The following is a 16,775-nucleotide window of genomic DNA, read 5'->3' on the forward strand; positions in this document are numbered from 1 at the left end:
TAATTGGATCAAAGGCATGCTTTCCAAAAGCAATCCTCTCATTAGAAGGAAACCACAAGCTATTGTCAATTGAGCAAGAGAAAGAGCAGAAACCAGACCCTCAAATGGTTTAACACCTGGGAGGTGTGATATCAGAAGTTAAACATTATAAATTATATGTTATGATCCAGACAACACTTTTTTGCATCCCACATGGTATCAGGAAACCAGGGATGAGATGGTTTCAGACAACAGAGAAAACCGTCCCAAACCGCCCTATCGTTCTATCCCAGATGATCGTGCACTTTATCACCAGAAGTGATCGTCCATGATAGTCAATTGGGGGGGGGGGGGGGGGAAAAATGTATGTTTTGTAGGAAATAAGATCTAAGTAATTAAGAAATAAAAGTTAAAATCAGTTTAACACAAGCCGACCTTAGCTCAGTTGGTAGAGCGGAGGACTGTAGTTGTCGGCTGTCATCCTTAGGTCGCTGGTTCGATTCCGGCAGGTCGGATTTTTTTTGATAAATATAGTTATTTTTAAATTCCAGCCACCCACTTCGAGGACAAATTTCTTTAATTAAAAAACATTTATTATCATAATAACATTTCTTAATTTTAGTTCCCTCAAACAACGAATGAAAAAATAACATTTGTCGATATATCCACCGATATAAGTAGCGGGAGGAGGAGAAAGAAACCAACGGAGACGATGGTGGCGACGAGCTCAGCTTCGTGCTTGGCTTGTCCACGGCCGGCGTCTCTTCGTCGGCGCGATTTCTCGATCGGAGATCGAATTGCTCTTCAATCAGGCCGCGGAAGAGCAAGAATAGGTGTTAAATTAATGGCATCTGCCTCTGATAGCGTCTCCAAGCTCCACGAAGCCGCGAAACTCGCGGTCAGTTTGTCGCCCGATCCGTGAATCGGCGGTGGAAGGATATTGATTTTTTTATTTATTTTCGTCTGCCTTTGGCTCGATCATTTATCTGGTGTGGATTTGCTGCATTTTCTCCGAATTGGCTGCCGAAGGATATTGAATTTTTTATTCGTTTTCGTCTGCGTTTGGTTTAGCTATCCGGTGTGGATTTGCTGCATTTTCTCCAGAGATGCGAATTGACCGCGGAAGGATATTGAATTTTTTATTCATTTTCCTCTTTCTTTGGCTCGATCATTAATCCGTTGTGGATTTGCTACATTATCTCCGGAGATGCCAATTGGCCGTGGAATGATTTTGATTTATTTTATTTATTTTTGTCTTTCTTTGGCTGGATAATTTATCCGTTGGGGATTTGCTGCATTTTCTCCGGATATGCGAATTGGCTGTGAAAGGATATAGAATTTTTTATTTATTTTCGCCTGCCTTTGGCTCGATTATCATGTTCCTTTAGCTCGATCATTTATCCGGTGGGGATTTGATATATTCTCTCTAAAACTGCGAGTTGGCTGTGGAAGGATGTTGAGTTTCTATTAATTTTTGTCCTTCTTTGGCTTTCTCGTCAAGCGAATCGGTTTGTCCGACGGCAAATGGAAATCGTATCTTTGCATATTTTTACTGTCATTCATTTTCGGTCGATCATTTGATCATTCTTCTGTCCTTTGATTTCTCTGTCCTCATTCCTGCGGTCCTGTATCCGTGAGAAATAGTTACATGTGGCCAAATCGATGATATTGAAAAAACCAAGGATGAAACAAATTCAGCATACTTTTTTCATCAGACAGTTGCAAGTACTCTGTGATTTGGTTTCCAGTGGTTTCCAAATCGATGATATTGAAAAAACCAAGGATGAAACAAATTCAGCATACTTTTTTCATCAGACAGTTGCAAGTACTCTGTGATTTGGTTTCCAGTGGTTCTGATTTCCCCGTCTTCGCAGCAACATTTTTATGTAAAATTCTTAAGTTTGGAAAAACTATACGTCCTCAAAGTTTGTCACATTTTACAGCTGATTGCCCTGATATTTCGTTTTTATTTACCTCTAACCCCTCCCCAGGTCGATAGTTATGTGAAGAATGGTATGATGGTTGGGTTAGGCACTGGGCCCGCTTCCTGTATGGCAATCCAATACCTTGGCAACCTCATCAAACAAGGAACACTGACCAACATTGTTGGTATCCCTATGTAAGACGGTTTCTCCGTTGATACTTTTTGAATGGAATTTCATGCTAGTATACAATCTGAAAAAATGTACAAAATGAAGCTGAAATGAATCATTTCGTTAATCATTATACCTTCTGAATTAGGGGTTGTGTTAAACATTCACCGTGTACGTCGCCTACCAGACAATTGGGGCTGATGTGACAATCAAAGCTCTAATAATAATCTTGTATGGATACGGAAATGTTATTTATAAATGAGTTCAATTGGAACATATAGCATAAATTTCACTCTGGAAGTTTTAAAACCCTCGGTGTTGTTTCAGGTCTGTTTCCAGTGCAAGTGAGGCACTTGAAGCTGGAATTCCTCTCGATCAATACCGAGATACTCTTCAAGTGTGCACATACTCTGTTTTCCCTTTCAAGTTTGCTGCATTCTTTTTTCAGTTCCTTGCGCTCCCATAAAACATTAGAACAATTTCTTGTTCACTATGGATCTGCCTAATGACAGCACTACAATGCAGATAGATTTTGCATTTGATGATGCCGACGTAGTTGAAGAGGGGACGCTTGCCGCCATCATCGGTCGACGAAAACTTGAGGGAGGGGAGTCCTTGAAGGAAGAGAAAGTGAGTTCTTGAACCTTTGGTTTTCACTCACTGTTTTAAAGTGATCAGATAATACTTTGGGCAGTCAGTGATCAGATCAGCAGAGAAGCTGGCTTTCATTGTGGATGAAACCCAGTACACTGGAGCCCCTGAAGGCTCTGTCCCTGTTCTGATCAAAACAGTAAGTAATTAACTTTCATGTAGAATTGTAGTGGGTCGATAGATAATCTATGCACTCACAATGAACAAACTTTAGGGAAACTGGTTGGAAACTGCCGAGGAAATCGATGACCTGTTCTTGGGAGATGCCGAGGTTGCGGTCAAACCTTTGAATTTTGTTTGATTGATCTGGTGGCGTTAATAGCTTGTGAGATTACAGGTCTGGAGGAGACCAGCTATTGGATACGCTGGTCCCTCAGGCGGTGACTCTCCCTTGATCACCAAAGACGGGTGCTACGTTTTAGACCTCATATTCACCTCCCCAATTCTTGATCTTGGTATGTTCTTTCTCTCTCCCCTCTTTCTTCTCTTCTCTTCTCTCTCTCATATCTTTATTTTCTTTACCTCATCTATCACGTCTCTTTCTCAATCTCTGTCTCATTTCCTCTCCCCCCTCCCAATTCTCTTCTTCACTACTTCCCCTCTCTTCACTCGCCTCCCTTCTCTCTCTTTCTTCTCATTATTTTTCTTCTTTCTCTCTCTCTCTCACCAAAGGGATCATGGCACTTTTACTGAGGTGCTTGAGTGATGAGTTCCCCCCTTGCTCTCCTTCCTGTGCAGCTCAAGTGGGAGAGCAGCTGGATCAGATTGACGGAGTGGTCGAGCATGGAATTATATCTGGCCTCCCGTGAGTCCTATTTGTCTCTCCCTCTATCTCTCTCCAGTTTTTTCATCTCTTTTCTTTCCCCAGATGCACAGCCGTGGTTGCCGCAGAGGATGGCCCTCGGGTCGTCGTCAATGTGCCGGCAAATGCAGTCAACACAACTTTGTCTTCTCAAATGTCAGACGCATGCTAAAGACAGAACCATGCTGTGAGTTATTCTCCATATCTCAGCTTCCTTTGTCATCCACTTGCTACCTTCTTCACTGAGTTGAATGTATACAGAACAAAGAATCTGCCAAAAATGGGAAATTTTCACTTATTTGATACAACTTCACAATGGAGTATTCGCGTGGGTCACTTGAGAATGGTGGATATACTCAGACTGGAGCATGCCGATGATGGCCTCATCGAAACCATCAAGCTCTCCAGAATCTCTCAGCTGCGGATAAAGAGGACCGAGGCGGCCAACAGCGGTCCCAACAACGGCATGCCTGCCAGTGGCATAGGCAGCTTCGATGATATTAATTGGAAAACTTGGAGTTGTCTCTATGCATAGTATGACTAAATCGTCACTTTGTTCTTGGACGTCGTCCAAACACCATGATTCTGCCAGCCAAGATAGCTCCAAGTAGACGAGTAGCTCAAGGAATTGCTGTGTAGAGCTCATGTGGTTCCACCCACAATGGAATTCCAGCTTTGATAACTCGCCAGAGTAAAACCAAGAAACCAGCTTGCACAGGGCTTTCTGGGTTATGGGCACCTTCACAGTCTGCGCATAACTGTCACGCAAGGGAACTATTCCAGTGAGATTTAAGATAAATGGAAAATGGACTGGTAATCTGACTTTTCAGGAAATTTTTACAAAGGGGAAAACTGTTCACCTTTCGCGCATTCCAGATTGAAACAAGGCACGCATGTATGTACTACTTGAGATCAAAACAATTTTGTGAGCGTGCACGTGAGGAAGAGATGTCGAGCAGCTTCTGCAGTTCCATGTTCCCTCGTCTTCCTTGGCTTCTAGTATGATATCACTGCATAAATTTTCCACTGCATTAATTATCTTCCATAGTCTCTTCTTGTATGAGCAGCTTCTGCATTATTTTTCACGTGCCTCTCGGTACATTCACTTTTAAAACAATGCCCTTTGGATTATATAATGCACCAGCTTCTTTTCAAACATGCGTATTTCAGAAATAGTTGGCGATTGCCTTGCATCAAAAGCCACTCATCATCATTCTCATGAGTATCATGCAGAAAATGGAGACAAAAACTTACCTGAATGGATGTGTGTCTTTTTCCAGAAGGACAGAAAAGTCACAGTAAGGAACCTGCCTCCCACATCTGGGTAGCTTCCTCTTCAGCATGTCATGCAGAAACTCTAAATTGCAACGTTTTGCCAAAAGAGACAGGGGTCCCGCCACATCGGCATCGACGAGGCAGCACCCAGTGTAAGCAAACTCCAGCAGCTTCTGTAGCGCACCACGGTTTACATGCTTAGACAACGGGATCGATTGCCCGTCACCACTCTCATAAGACCCAGACTTACCTTTAGAAGTAAGTTTTTCCCATGGAACCAAGACCGGGCACCGGGCGGCAAGGATAGCGCCGTGAACTCTTAAGCACTCCCCACTTGGAAACACCAGCTGAAGATCTGTGAGTTCTTCTGCATCCATAAATTCCTTCATTCTCCCACCCAGTTCATTGGGAAAACCGTAAAAGCCAAAGCAAAGCCCCAGACAGCTCGCCGCGTACCACCTGGCATCTGGGTCGACACCTGCCCCCCCTGCTATCTTCTTGAGCACAGAGAAGAAACCCTGCTCAGAGGTCAGTGAGAAGTCAATGCAAGGCAACAGTTGAGAGAGAGCTTGGAGAGCATAGACTAAGACATAGTCCACTGATACAGGATCTTTGGAGTTAGTCCAGCAGCATGGCCTGGGGGAACCAGAGCTTGGCCTGTCAACCTTGAATTCACAATTTATACAGCCATGGATAATAAATGCTAAAGTGTCCACTGTTTCTCTCTCTAGAATGAATCCCCTCATCTGGGCCAAACAGGACAAGAGTGCCAGCCGGCCGATGTCGACCCTCATATGGGAAAGGTCAACATATCTCTGCCTCAGCTTGCTTACTAGCCTCATAAGATAACTCCCTTCAGAATTCGGGATATATTCCGATAACGCCTCCCTTGCCTTGGATGAGATGTAGCTGGATGGAGAGTACGCCATCAGAACCACTGCTCTCGTCACGGAGTCCAACTCGGATGTCGTCATTGTGTGATAATACTTTGAAGAAGGCGCCATGAACATCAAGTCGGAGGCCACAAAACTGTTTCAAAGAGAAAAATCCCGGGATTAGGCCGCAGCGGAAGATGTTGGAACTCGTCCCTGGACGAGGGATTGGCGCAATCGTTATTAAAATTGAAAGGACAAGTAGAGACGATCGACTGATCTGACTGAACTTTGATTGGATTGTTTGTCAGCCATCTCGGCCGAGTCTGACTAACTCAAGTTGTTGTTGGCTCGGCTGATCCAAGCTTCAGCCCAATCACTTAACTACATTGCCCATCTATCTGAGTCACGCCCCTTGTCATGTGGACTGCATAAAATTAAATTACAGATGAGGACGTCGCTTACCATGTGCAACGAATGAGGACGTCGAGATGGCACTCTTGTGGACCTGCCTTGGGTAGATGGGAATCGTCCTCTACATGCTTCGAAAGGAATCCGAGAATATTCCACGTCCAGATTCTCGTGTTTGCAGGGGTTTTCTCATACACTGCAGCTCTCAGCTCGTCGGGAGAAGTCAACGGGTCAGCAGTGCTCCTCTGGTGGAAGTCAACGCAGAAGAGAAGGCAGTGGAGGACCCGGTCAACTCGAAGCTTCCAGAAACAGGCTTGGTGGGGGCCAGGCCACCGAGTACTTTTCTCCACTGCCTGGCACCCCGCCGTGATCAACTGCCCCTGGACACTTCCTGCCGCGTCCATGATCCCACTGACTAGCGGCTCGCAACTTCGGCTCATCAACAGACTGCAGCCCTTCTCAGATCTCTGCAAAAAAGAAAAAAAGACTTTGGATTTTTGACTTTCCATACGAGGAAAAGACGACGACGTCTCCAACCGTGGACCAGTCAACACGCACCGATAAGTTTCGGGCTAGCGCGAGAGCCTGGACACGCATACTGGCAGAGAGCTGGCTCCGAAGGCACGAGACAATCCCGGAGATGATCTCTTCCCTCTCCAGCATCAGCATTGCCACGTCAGCACAAAGGGCTGCCCAGATTCGGTCAACGGAAGAGTCAACGCATCAGAATTCTCTTCCTCCTGCCATTCCTCTGAAAAAAAAAAACAAATAGAAGGGTACCTAAGGCAGAAAACAGCTGAACCACATTGCCCCGATCCCGGCTAAAAGTCAACGGCAAGGGCATGGACACAATTACTTGCCAAGCCGGGTACCTCGATGCAGGCCATCTCTGGAAAATCTGAGTCAGAAGAGACACCAGCTCGTTGAAATGGTCAACGGGGCAATCCCTCATCTGGAGCAAGAGCACCTCCACCACCCCTGTTTCCCTGATCGCGTCCCAGATCACCGTTGACTTTGTGCTCTCTCGGTGGAGTCCGAGGCTTGATATGATGCACCTCAGGGCGACGGCGCTCGAGACGGAGACCGAAGGCTGGTTCAAAGACAGCAACTTTGACAGCGGAAGGACGAGGTTTAAGACCTCGTGCTCGCGCACAGAGTTGCCCAAATTTAGAAATAATCTCGCCGTGGCTTCGGCGGCGGCGGGGAGTATCGTGGCGTGCTCCGATTGGAGGATCCCCTCCATAGCCAGTAATACGTCTGTCACAGCTTCCTGGGAACAAGCCACAAGGGGACATTGTTCATTTTTTTCAGGAAATAAAAACACTTTTTCTATTCTATTGGGGTACATAAAAGTCTGTCACAGCTTCCTGGGCAAGGAGACATTGTTCATTTTTTTCTGGAAATAAAAACACTTTTTTCTATTCTATTGGGGAACATAAAAGTCTGTCACAGCTTCCTGGGAGCAAGGCACAAGGAGACATTGCTCATTTTTTATGGAAATAAAAACACTATTTCTATTCTACTGGGAATATATAATTTTCTCCGAGGATTTAATTACTCTCATTATTTACATGTCCGTTACAAGAAGCCGCGAAGAGAAATTGTTTCCTTTCCAGAAAATATCAACACTTATTGTAATATTAGACGGACAGTAGAGTCAAGCCTGGGATATATTTTCCCTCAATATAAGCGACGAGAATATACTGTTTCTTTCTCATGAGAATCAAATTCTCATTCTAAAATTTTGGGGAATAATAGAGTCGAACCAAGATTTAATTTCCCTCATATTTTTTCGGATTTTATTCTTATTCAGGAAATATTAAAGTCTCCTAATAATTTTTTCGGGGAGAATTGTTTCTCTGTCCTTCAGGAAATGTAACTGTTAGCTATAGATTATTGGGAAGAAAATAGCCGGACCGATTATCTATGGAGGGAGAAAATGTTTTTTGGGAAGAAACTAACCGAACCCAAGATTTTCATTTCCCCTAAATTACACGTTTTTCCTATCCGAGTCGGTAGATATGACCATAAAATTTTATTTTCTTGCGGAATAAAAGACTGGAAAGGGGGATATATATTTATTTATTGGACGAGGGAAAGAAGAGACCTTGATGAGAGGATGGCGGTGTGAAGAGACGCAGGGAAGGAAGGCGGAAATGGAGCGAAGGGCGTGGTTGGTGATCTCGGCGTCTTTGCAGTGCCATTTTCTCTTTCTGTCGGCGGAGAATCTGCGAATTTAGAAGGGGAGAGAATGAGTTTGGGAAAGGAAGAAATGAGAAAGGAAGGAATGAGAAAGAAAGAGAAAGAAAGAGGGGAAAGACTTGATTCCGAGGGTGAGGGCGTGGTGGAGGCGTTGGGTGAGCAGCAGAGTCTGCTCCGGCAGCGATCGCTTTCCCTCCTCTCGTTTCCCTCTGCCGCCCTTCTTCAGTAACGCCATCTCTCTCTCGCTCTATCTCTCTCTAGCTATCTCTCGATTTAGTGTTCCTCTCTCTCTCTCTCTCTCTCTCTTGCTATCTCTCGATTTTGTTTTCCTCTCTCTCTCTCTCTCTGAATTCCTCCGCCTGTCTCTCTCTCTATTACTCTTTTCTCTCTCTCTCTCTCTCTCTCCCTCTTTAAATTCCTCTTTTTTTCTCTCTATTACTCTTTTCTCTCTCTCTCTCTCTCTATCTCCCTCTTTAAATTCCTCTTTTTTCTCTCTATTACTCTTTTCTCTCTATCTCCCTCTTTAAATTCCTCTTTTTTCTCTCTCTCTCTCTCTACTAATTTTTTCTCTCTCTTCTTCTTTAAATTCCTCTTTTTTTCTCTCTCTCTCTTTAAATTCCTCTTTTTTCTCTCTCTAGATTCCTATTTTTTCTGTCTCTCTATTACTCTTTTCTCTCCCAAACTCTCTCTCTCCAATATTTATCTCTTTTAGTTCCTCTTTTCTCTCTCCCAATATCTCTCTCTTTCTATTCCCCTTTTCTCTCTCCCAGTCCCTCTCTCTTTTAATTCCTCTTCTCTCTCTCTCTCTCTCTTAATTCCCCTTCTCTCTCCCAATCTCTCTCTCTTTTAATTCCTCTTCTCTCCTTCAAACTCTCTCTCTCTCTCTCCCAATATCTATCTCTTTTAATTCCTCTTTTCTCTCTCCCAATGTCTCTCTCTTTTAAGTCCCCTTTTCTCTCATAATCTTTCTCTCTTTTAAGTCCCCTTTTCTCTCTCTCCCAATCTTTCTCTTTTAATTCATCTTCTCTCTCTCTCTCTCTCTTTTAATTCCTCTTTTCTCTCTCCCAATCTCTCTCTCTTTTTCTATTCCTCTTTTCTCACTACCAATCTCTCTTTTCTATTCCTCTTTTCTCTCTACCAATCTCTCTTTTCTATTCCTCTTTTCTCTCTACCAATCTCTCTTTTCTATTCCTCTTCTCTCTCTACCAATCTCTTTTCTATTCCTCTTCTCTCTTGCTACTCCTATTATCTCTCTCCCAGTCTCTCTCCTTTCTTTCGTAACCTTGATTTTTCTCTCATCTCTTCCTAAATCTCTTGATTTTTCTCTCATCTCTTCCTAAATCTCTTGATTTCTCTCTCTCTCTCTCTCTCTCTCTCTCTCTCTTCTCCTTGTTTGCTCTCTAGTCTGGACCTCTCTCACTCATCTGTAGGGAATAGCACATCCCAGACAGGATGCAAGAGATGACGGAGGTGACGGACAAAACTGTGATGTATAGTTCTACATGTCTCTCGGCCCGTCACACATCCCTACATTTTAATGAAATCTGTCACATTGTGTCACACACCACTGGTCCTCACTTCCTGTCCTCGTCCCATCACTAGATGACTTGTGAGGACCCTATTTCCAACTGCCAATGCAGATCGCCAGAAAAACGATTTGTATATAGTAGCATTTAAAACTTAAGCAACAAATACAAATTTTTTTAAAAAAACATATTTATTTTTTCTAGGTTTTTAAATTAGATAAATTATATAAAAATGTCTAAAAATACAATTTATCATTTCCACTTGTTCTTAATTTAATTCTAGAAATTTCATAAAAATCCACTTATATATTTCTCCTTTCTTATATTAAATAAATTTAGGATAAACTATATAAAATATTTTAAATCATTTCTTAACTTTCTATTTTTCTTATGTAAAATATGAGTATGGATTTATCTTCGTTAAATAGAGAATAATGAAATAAGATGAGATTAGATACGTATAAAACATAGGGTTGAGAGATGAGAAAATTTTAAGGGGAGAGGGTGATAGTTACTAATAAAATTAAGATGATTATAGTACATATTGATAATGATGATATTTGAATAATGAGTGAGAGTGAGAAGGGAGTGACAACAACGAGATAATAAAGTAAAATAGATGGGAGTGATGTGGTGATAGAACGATTTTGTGTAAGAGGGATGATTGGTGAGATGACAAAGAGACGGCGATGTGAAAAGCACAAGACCTGATTTATATGTATAAAGATGTGCTGTGAAGGTGTAACGGGACGATGAAATGGATGTACAATATACATTGATGATGAAAAGAACTAATGTATGGTGGGGGCACTTACATTATATCCTTATGTTCAGCAATGATCACAGTAACTTGCAAATCCCTCTTTTCAGTTGCTCCTTTTCAAACACCCAAGACGCCGAGAACAAGCTTGATGGATCTCAAAACTCATTATCTTTAGATCATCCCACACATGTAGGAAGTAAGTTTAAAGATGGTTTTTACAAAGATCCAAGGCGTAGTTTGTAGATCTAAGGAAATGGATGGAAAGAGGGTGTATAGAAAGCTACCCTCAGGATTTCAGTTCAACTAATCCTGCCCGTTTGTTTTCCCTCTCTCCTCATCAGCAGCGTTGTCGTTTCCTTTTTTCTAAAAATCCTCAATATTCCTCTTTTAATGATTGGCACAATCTCCTCACATTTTGTGAATGCCAACTTTGAGAGCACCGCATGTACTGGACAGAAAAAGAATGCAGAGAGGAAAACACACAAAATTCTAACTAATTAATGACTATGAGACATGGTGACACGTTGCCACACGCCATGTCAACCTATTTTAATTTTATTGTAAGACACATTAACATTTTTTATTCACATTAGAAAAGATAAAAAAGACTCCCAATGATTCTGTTTCATGGCGATGTGTTTCCGCATGCCACATGAGTGTTACTTTAGTTCTAACCAATGTTGTGGCATTACATGTGCGAGGCATACATACTACTGCAAAATTTGACTTTTCAAGCAACAAAGAAATGATTTTTTAATTTTTATTCTCATGATCTTTGCATTTCATTTATTGTTACTTAAATCCATTCTTTTTATTCATTGGCCAAGTCATTACTGCAAATAAAAAATTAAAATGTTGTTAGTCAAAGATTAGCAATTATGCCATTGCTAGTTGCAAACATAGTTGCACCTTTTTGAAATGATTAGATGCTCTAATCATAAATGAAATTCCTAATTGGTCACCATTCGATCAAATCAAATGGAAATGTGTGGCAGGCACGATTTTAACTCCAAAATTATTAATGATTTTAACAATGAATTCAATCACTTTAAGCTTGACAACACACATATAATTATTTTAATGCTTCAAAACATATAAATTGCAAACAAAATGAACTCAATGATATGTGTATTATCAAACCCTTACTGTCACGCAGTCAAATCTGGAGCTAAAAACAATGCTCAGATCTAATGTGTGCCGGCCTCAACGCTTGGGCATGATTATTGAGAAGCCCTTGTGCAAGGAAAGGCTCTTTGGACAACTTAATATTGCTTTGAGGTTAAGGAGAGAGGGTACAACTGGGTCCTTAGCATAAAACCAGGACATTGTATTATAATAAGTAGAATTACATCAAGGCTGTAGCCATTACAAAGGGAGGCCCAAGGCCAGTACAAAAGTAATGAGATGAGGCGCTCGTGTCATTGGGTAGTGGCGCTCCAACATCTTGAGGGCTGTAGCCCCCCATGCACGCCTACGTGCACCACTGCTTCAATCATGCCCTCAGGCTGGGCACCATGCGCCCGTAGGCCATGGCCTTCATCGCATCCACTGTTCAATTGATCCACACGCCCCAACATCTACCAACAACACCCATGTGCTTAGTGCCCAACCTTGACGCTCCATGTGCCACCAGCACCTGTGCTGACACCTCTACTGCTTTGGTCCAATCGGTGCTGCCATTCTCAATGCCCTAAGCCTTGACGCATGCGCATCATAGCACTAATCGCATGGACGCCCAACGCCTTGCAGCCGTCTCGCCACTTCACGCACCATGCCTTAGTCTTTTGGCAGGATACGGTCCTGCCCCTTGTGCGGGCACTACCCACAGCCTGAGTGCACAACATGTATTGTCCCCGCACATACGTCGTCGGCGGCCTGTGCCCCCAGCTCCTATGGCCAGAGTGCATGGCTTGCACAGCTAGTGTGCGCGCGGCATATAGTGCATGCGCATGTGCATCCTCGGTGGCCGGCACGAACAAAACCCGCGGCTTGCTTGCACGACCTGCGCTGATTGGTGCGCTTGCACACTGGTGAGCATGAGCACCATGTGGGCCTTGGCTTCAAAGATTAGGGACGGGCATCACCATCCGTGATGCATGTGGTGTCCACGCTACGAACTCGGCTTCCTATCTCAAGTCCAAGTATGCATGCATATCTTGAACAGTTAGCATGTAGGCATCTGCGCAGGAATGCCACCTATTTTGGGGGCTTGCAGTTCCCAAAGTTAGTTACAGAGTATTAATTGGAAAAAAATCATTACATTTTTGAAGTCTTATCATTAAATTAGTTATAGAGTAATCTTAGACATATTTTCATAAAATAAGTTCCTATCTTCTTAAATGGCATTATGAATATTATGAGTGTGGATATGACTGAAATTCTGATCCTCATGACACATTCCATGATTCACATGAACCATTTCATTATGGTTTTCAACCATTTCAACAAACTTGTATTGATTTCCCCTAGTAATTATTTTAATCAAGGAACCTATCATGATCATCATTTTGAATCTTCTTGAAACCATTATGCATGAATATTCTAAAACAAGAAAGAATGATTTTGCATACATCCAAAATATAATTTCACAACTTGATGATTCCATTGAAAGTGACACATATTCAATAGAGTATTTTAAGAGCTATAACGAGGAATTTAAGTACAAATGTATTTGAAGAATATGAGTACTTCAAAACATTATTTAGAAGACTAATCATGACAAATGAGGTTCCATAAGAGAGTTTAAATACTACTCTATATTGTTTAAAACACGAGGTGTAGCTTTACACTCACCAGGCTGGAAACTTAACCTATCGATTGGGTTAAATCAATCCTTGATTAATTAATTTATATGTTAATATAGCTAATTAATAAGGTCCTTGATTAATAAATTTTATAGGACCTTAAAGTTATTAAATAGAACAATAAATGGGCCTAGAAGGTCACACACATAAGACTAAAAGGAGGTTGGAAGAATTATTTATTTTAATGTTTTTTATGAAAAATCCTTAATGAGTATAAATAAGGGGGCACCCATTTTAGGTGCCCAGGCCAGCCATATCTGAGTGCTTCCCCTTTCTCATTTCTCTACATTCTCCACTCATTACATGAGTCCTCCTTGATGGTGAGAAGATTCACATTATCTTCAAGAAGAAGTGGTGAAGGAGAGGAGACCCATCAACCTTCTAGTTGCAAGGATACTAATTCTAGTTGCAATTGATCCACTTGAAGAAACTCTCCCAAGAAGAAAGTGATAAACTTAAAATTAGGGGTACAATTTTGTCCCTGTGAAATTGAGTTTAATCAATAATATTTAGAAATTGTTACTCCTAAAATAATTTGATTAGTTAGTGATGAGCAAGAGTCATCTCCACATGGATCGGATATTACGGTTCAAATACTCTTTAACTGACAATTCACGAGGGATGAGAGGAGATACATATAAAATAGGAGATTGTGTTTTGATGAATACGAGGTGATGAGAGGGTGATAATAATTATTTAACAATGATAATCTGAATAATAATATGGGGAATCGGTTAGGAGGATGCAAATATATCAAATGGAAATGAGAGAGTTAGAGAGTGAGATTGATGAAGACGTGAAGTGATGATGGGTGTAGAAGATGAATGAGAAGATAAAATGATGAAAAAGAAGATAGGATGATAAAATAGGTGAATGTAAATGGATGGATGATGGTGAAATATAATGGTGTAAAAATAAACGATTAATGATCTAACTAATGGATGTGACGGAAGAATGGATAGGTGGTTGTGAGATGGAGAAGAGGATGATGGAGTATTTGATTTATGGTTTTTATATGAGATGAAGGTGAAGAGATCAAGATCAGAGATGGCTGTAGTAGGTTGAGATGATGGGAGATGGTGATGAGAATGAGATGATGATGAAAAAAAGGATGTAGATCTAACTAAATATAAGTAAAGGTGAGAAACCAATGTAACGTAAGAGACTGACCTTAGATCCCTATGGTTCATCAAGATCAAGGCACTTTTGTGATGCAGATCAGCGTCTCCACTTCTCTGTTGGTCTTCCCCAATCACTCAAAATAATAAGAACACCTTGATGGACTTGCAAAACCCCAGTCTCTTTCAATCAGCCTCTCTAAGAGGTAGTGAGTTCAAAGATGTTTTCTACAAAGATAGGGAGCTCAATTTATAGATCCAACCATATGGATGGCTAGAGGACATAAGGACTAAGCTACACTTAAATTTTCAGCTCAATCAGAGTTCTGGATCATCAGATATCAAGCCTAGAATTTGAATGATTATTAGCTATTGATTTAAACAAAAGATCAATCACATCTCGTCCTTGACAAGGCAATCATGTTCTTCTGTTAGGGTTTTGTCTCATCATGGCATTTAATATGATGATTGACCCAGATTTGTCCTCATTATTCACGATGAATGGATCTCATCGTGCCACGTGTTACGTGCTAGAAAAAAGACAAAAGAGGTAAAGACTAACTACTGAATATAACATATATTAATCCAGAGTGAGATGTTGGCAGTGGGATAATGAGAGAGGGAGTTTCAGAGGGGGAAAGACGGAGAGAGTACGAGAGGGAGAGAGGGAAAATGTGTGAGAGATGTTAGGAAGAGATTGTAAGAGGGAGAGTGAAATAGTAAGAGGGAGTTGGAGTTTGGGAGAGAGGGCGTTCGAGTGGGAGAGATGGTGAGAGAGAGGGGAGAGTTTTTTTGCTAAAGGGAGAGATTGAAAGAGGGAGAGGGGGAGAGAGGGAGAGTGGGAGAAGGAGACTACAAGATCAAGAGAGGGAGAGAGCGCAAGGGAGGGAGTTTGAGGGAGGGAGCACGAGGGAGGGAGCGCGAGAGGGAGAGGAAGTGGTTGAGTGGGAGAGAGTTCAGCAGAGTAAAGGTGAGAGAGAGGGTGGGAGCGAGGCAGAAAGGTTAAGACTAGGTGAGGGTTACCAAGTTCAGCAGCGGTTGTGACATTGGAGATTGGTGGTGGCAGTAACGGTGCATGTCTGGGAGAGGAACGATGAGCGGGGAGAGTAATGGATAGATGGAGGGGAGATGAACAGGGGACAGGAGCAATGTAAGAACCTGCTGACCCTTTCCTCTCCCTCCATAATCCATATTAATATAATAGAATATATTTCTAAATACGGTCAGTTCAACATAGAAACTGGACCTAGACCATATGGTTTGGTCAGCCCTAAAAAGGCTGATCAACGCACACTAAAGGTAGCATTTGACAATCAATGTCCCCATTCTCAGCCTGCCCAAATCAGGGAGATTCAAGTCATCTTCTACACTTTCATGGTAGATTCCTGGTTATTTATCATCACTAGATTCTTGAATATCAAAGCAGGAATGAAGCTGGATTTTGATTCACATTTCTTTGAATAGCCTTTGTGAGGCATTTCATCAAGACAGTGGGACTTTGATACCAGAACTTTCTGTTTATTTTTTTTTATTTTATATTAAATCTATGAAAGTATATAAATTTATATTTTATTAATATAATTAAACATTAAAATATCTGCCCCCTAATCATATATGAATATATATATGATTAAATATTAATGTATCGTTAATATATGTAGTTTCTTAAATTCTTCTGGAAAATCAAAATAGATTCCTTAAAGTGGCTTTTTATCCTTTTATTTTGCAGGTACGGGGGAGGGGGCCGCTTTGAAGCGCGCAAACGCAGAAGATGAGGCAATGTGGAATATGTGATGATTTGACAGCTTGACCAAGACATAAAAAGAGGAAGCATCAACACCAACAATGGTAAGGGAGAAAAATCAAGGGCTAGGATCTTTCCAAATTTGAATTGAGATATCTGACGATCCAGTTGTCCGATTGAGTGATAAACTCAAAATTATGATAAAAAATATGTCGTTGAAAATTTGACTTTAATCAACAAAATTTATAGACCTATACTCATAAATAATTTAGCTAGCAAGTGATGAGTAAGGGTCGTCTCCATAGGGAATGAATGTGAGGGAAAATACGATCTCAATTGGGTGAAGCGAAGATGAGAAGAGTTATGTATACGGTGTGTGATGAGAGTGAATGATAACATGAGAGATGGCTACTTAGGGTTTTACTAATTAGTGTTTAAGATGGACGATAATGGAGAAACAAGATGGGATCGTGATGACGGTGAGGTAGGTGGTGGACACGGTGCATGATGTAGTGTTATTCAGATAGGATGGCCA

General features: G+C 41.6%; 2 protein-coding genes and 1 non-coding gene across 3 annotated transcripts; 2 read left to right on the forward strand and 1 right to left on the reverse strand.

Annotated features, from left to right (window-relative positions):
- Window positions 1–409: 409 nt before the first annotated feature.
- On the forward strand, window positions 410–494 carry TRNAY-GUA (transfer RNA tyrosine (anticodon GUA)). The gene is given in 2 exon segments: window positions 410–446; window positions 459–494. It is a non-coding gene; the product is annotated as a tRNA-Tyr (tRNA).
- Window positions 495–662: 168 nt separating this feature from the next.
- On the forward strand, window positions 663–3,833 carry LOC144707481 (NagB/RpiA/CoA transferase-like superfamily protein). Its single transcript, XM_078580607.1, has 9 exons — window positions 663–877; window positions 1,971–2,098; window positions 2,400–2,469; window positions 2,598–2,702; window positions 2,767–2,862; window positions 2,938–2,994; window positions 3,061–3,178; window positions 3,462–3,528; window positions 3,592–3,833. The coding sequence occupies exons 1-9, from the start codon at window positions 692–694 to the stop codon at window positions 3,695–3,697; spliced, it is 933 nt and encodes a 310-aa protein (XP_078436733.1). The 5' UTR covers window positions 663–691; the 3' UTR covers window positions 3,698–3,833.
- Window positions 3,798–8,641, reverse strand: LOC144707480 (BTB/POZ domain-containing protein). The gene is made up of 8 exons (XM_078580605.1): window positions 8,405–8,641; window positions 8,191–8,311; window positions 6,864–7,353; window positions 6,642–6,772; window positions 6,138–6,550; window positions 4,780–5,829; window positions 4,386–4,535; window positions 3,798–4,283 (listed from the first exon to the last, which is right to left on the reverse strand). The coding sequence occupies exons 1-8, from the start codon at window positions 8,518–8,520 to the stop codon at window positions 3,836–3,838; spliced, it is 2,919 nt and encodes a 972-aa protein (XP_078436731.1). The 5' UTR covers window positions 8,521–8,641; the 3' UTR covers window positions 3,798–3,835.
- Window positions 8,642–16,775: the final 8,134 nt, after the last annotated feature.

The sequence above is a fragment of the Wolffia australiana genome, chromosome 9 (genome assembly GCF_029677425.1).
Source record: "Wolffia australiana isolate 7733 chromosome 9, ASM2967742v1".
Classification (NCBI taxonomy): Eukaryota; Viridiplantae; Streptophyta; class Magnoliopsida; order Alismatales; family Araceae; genus Wolffia; species Wolffia australiana.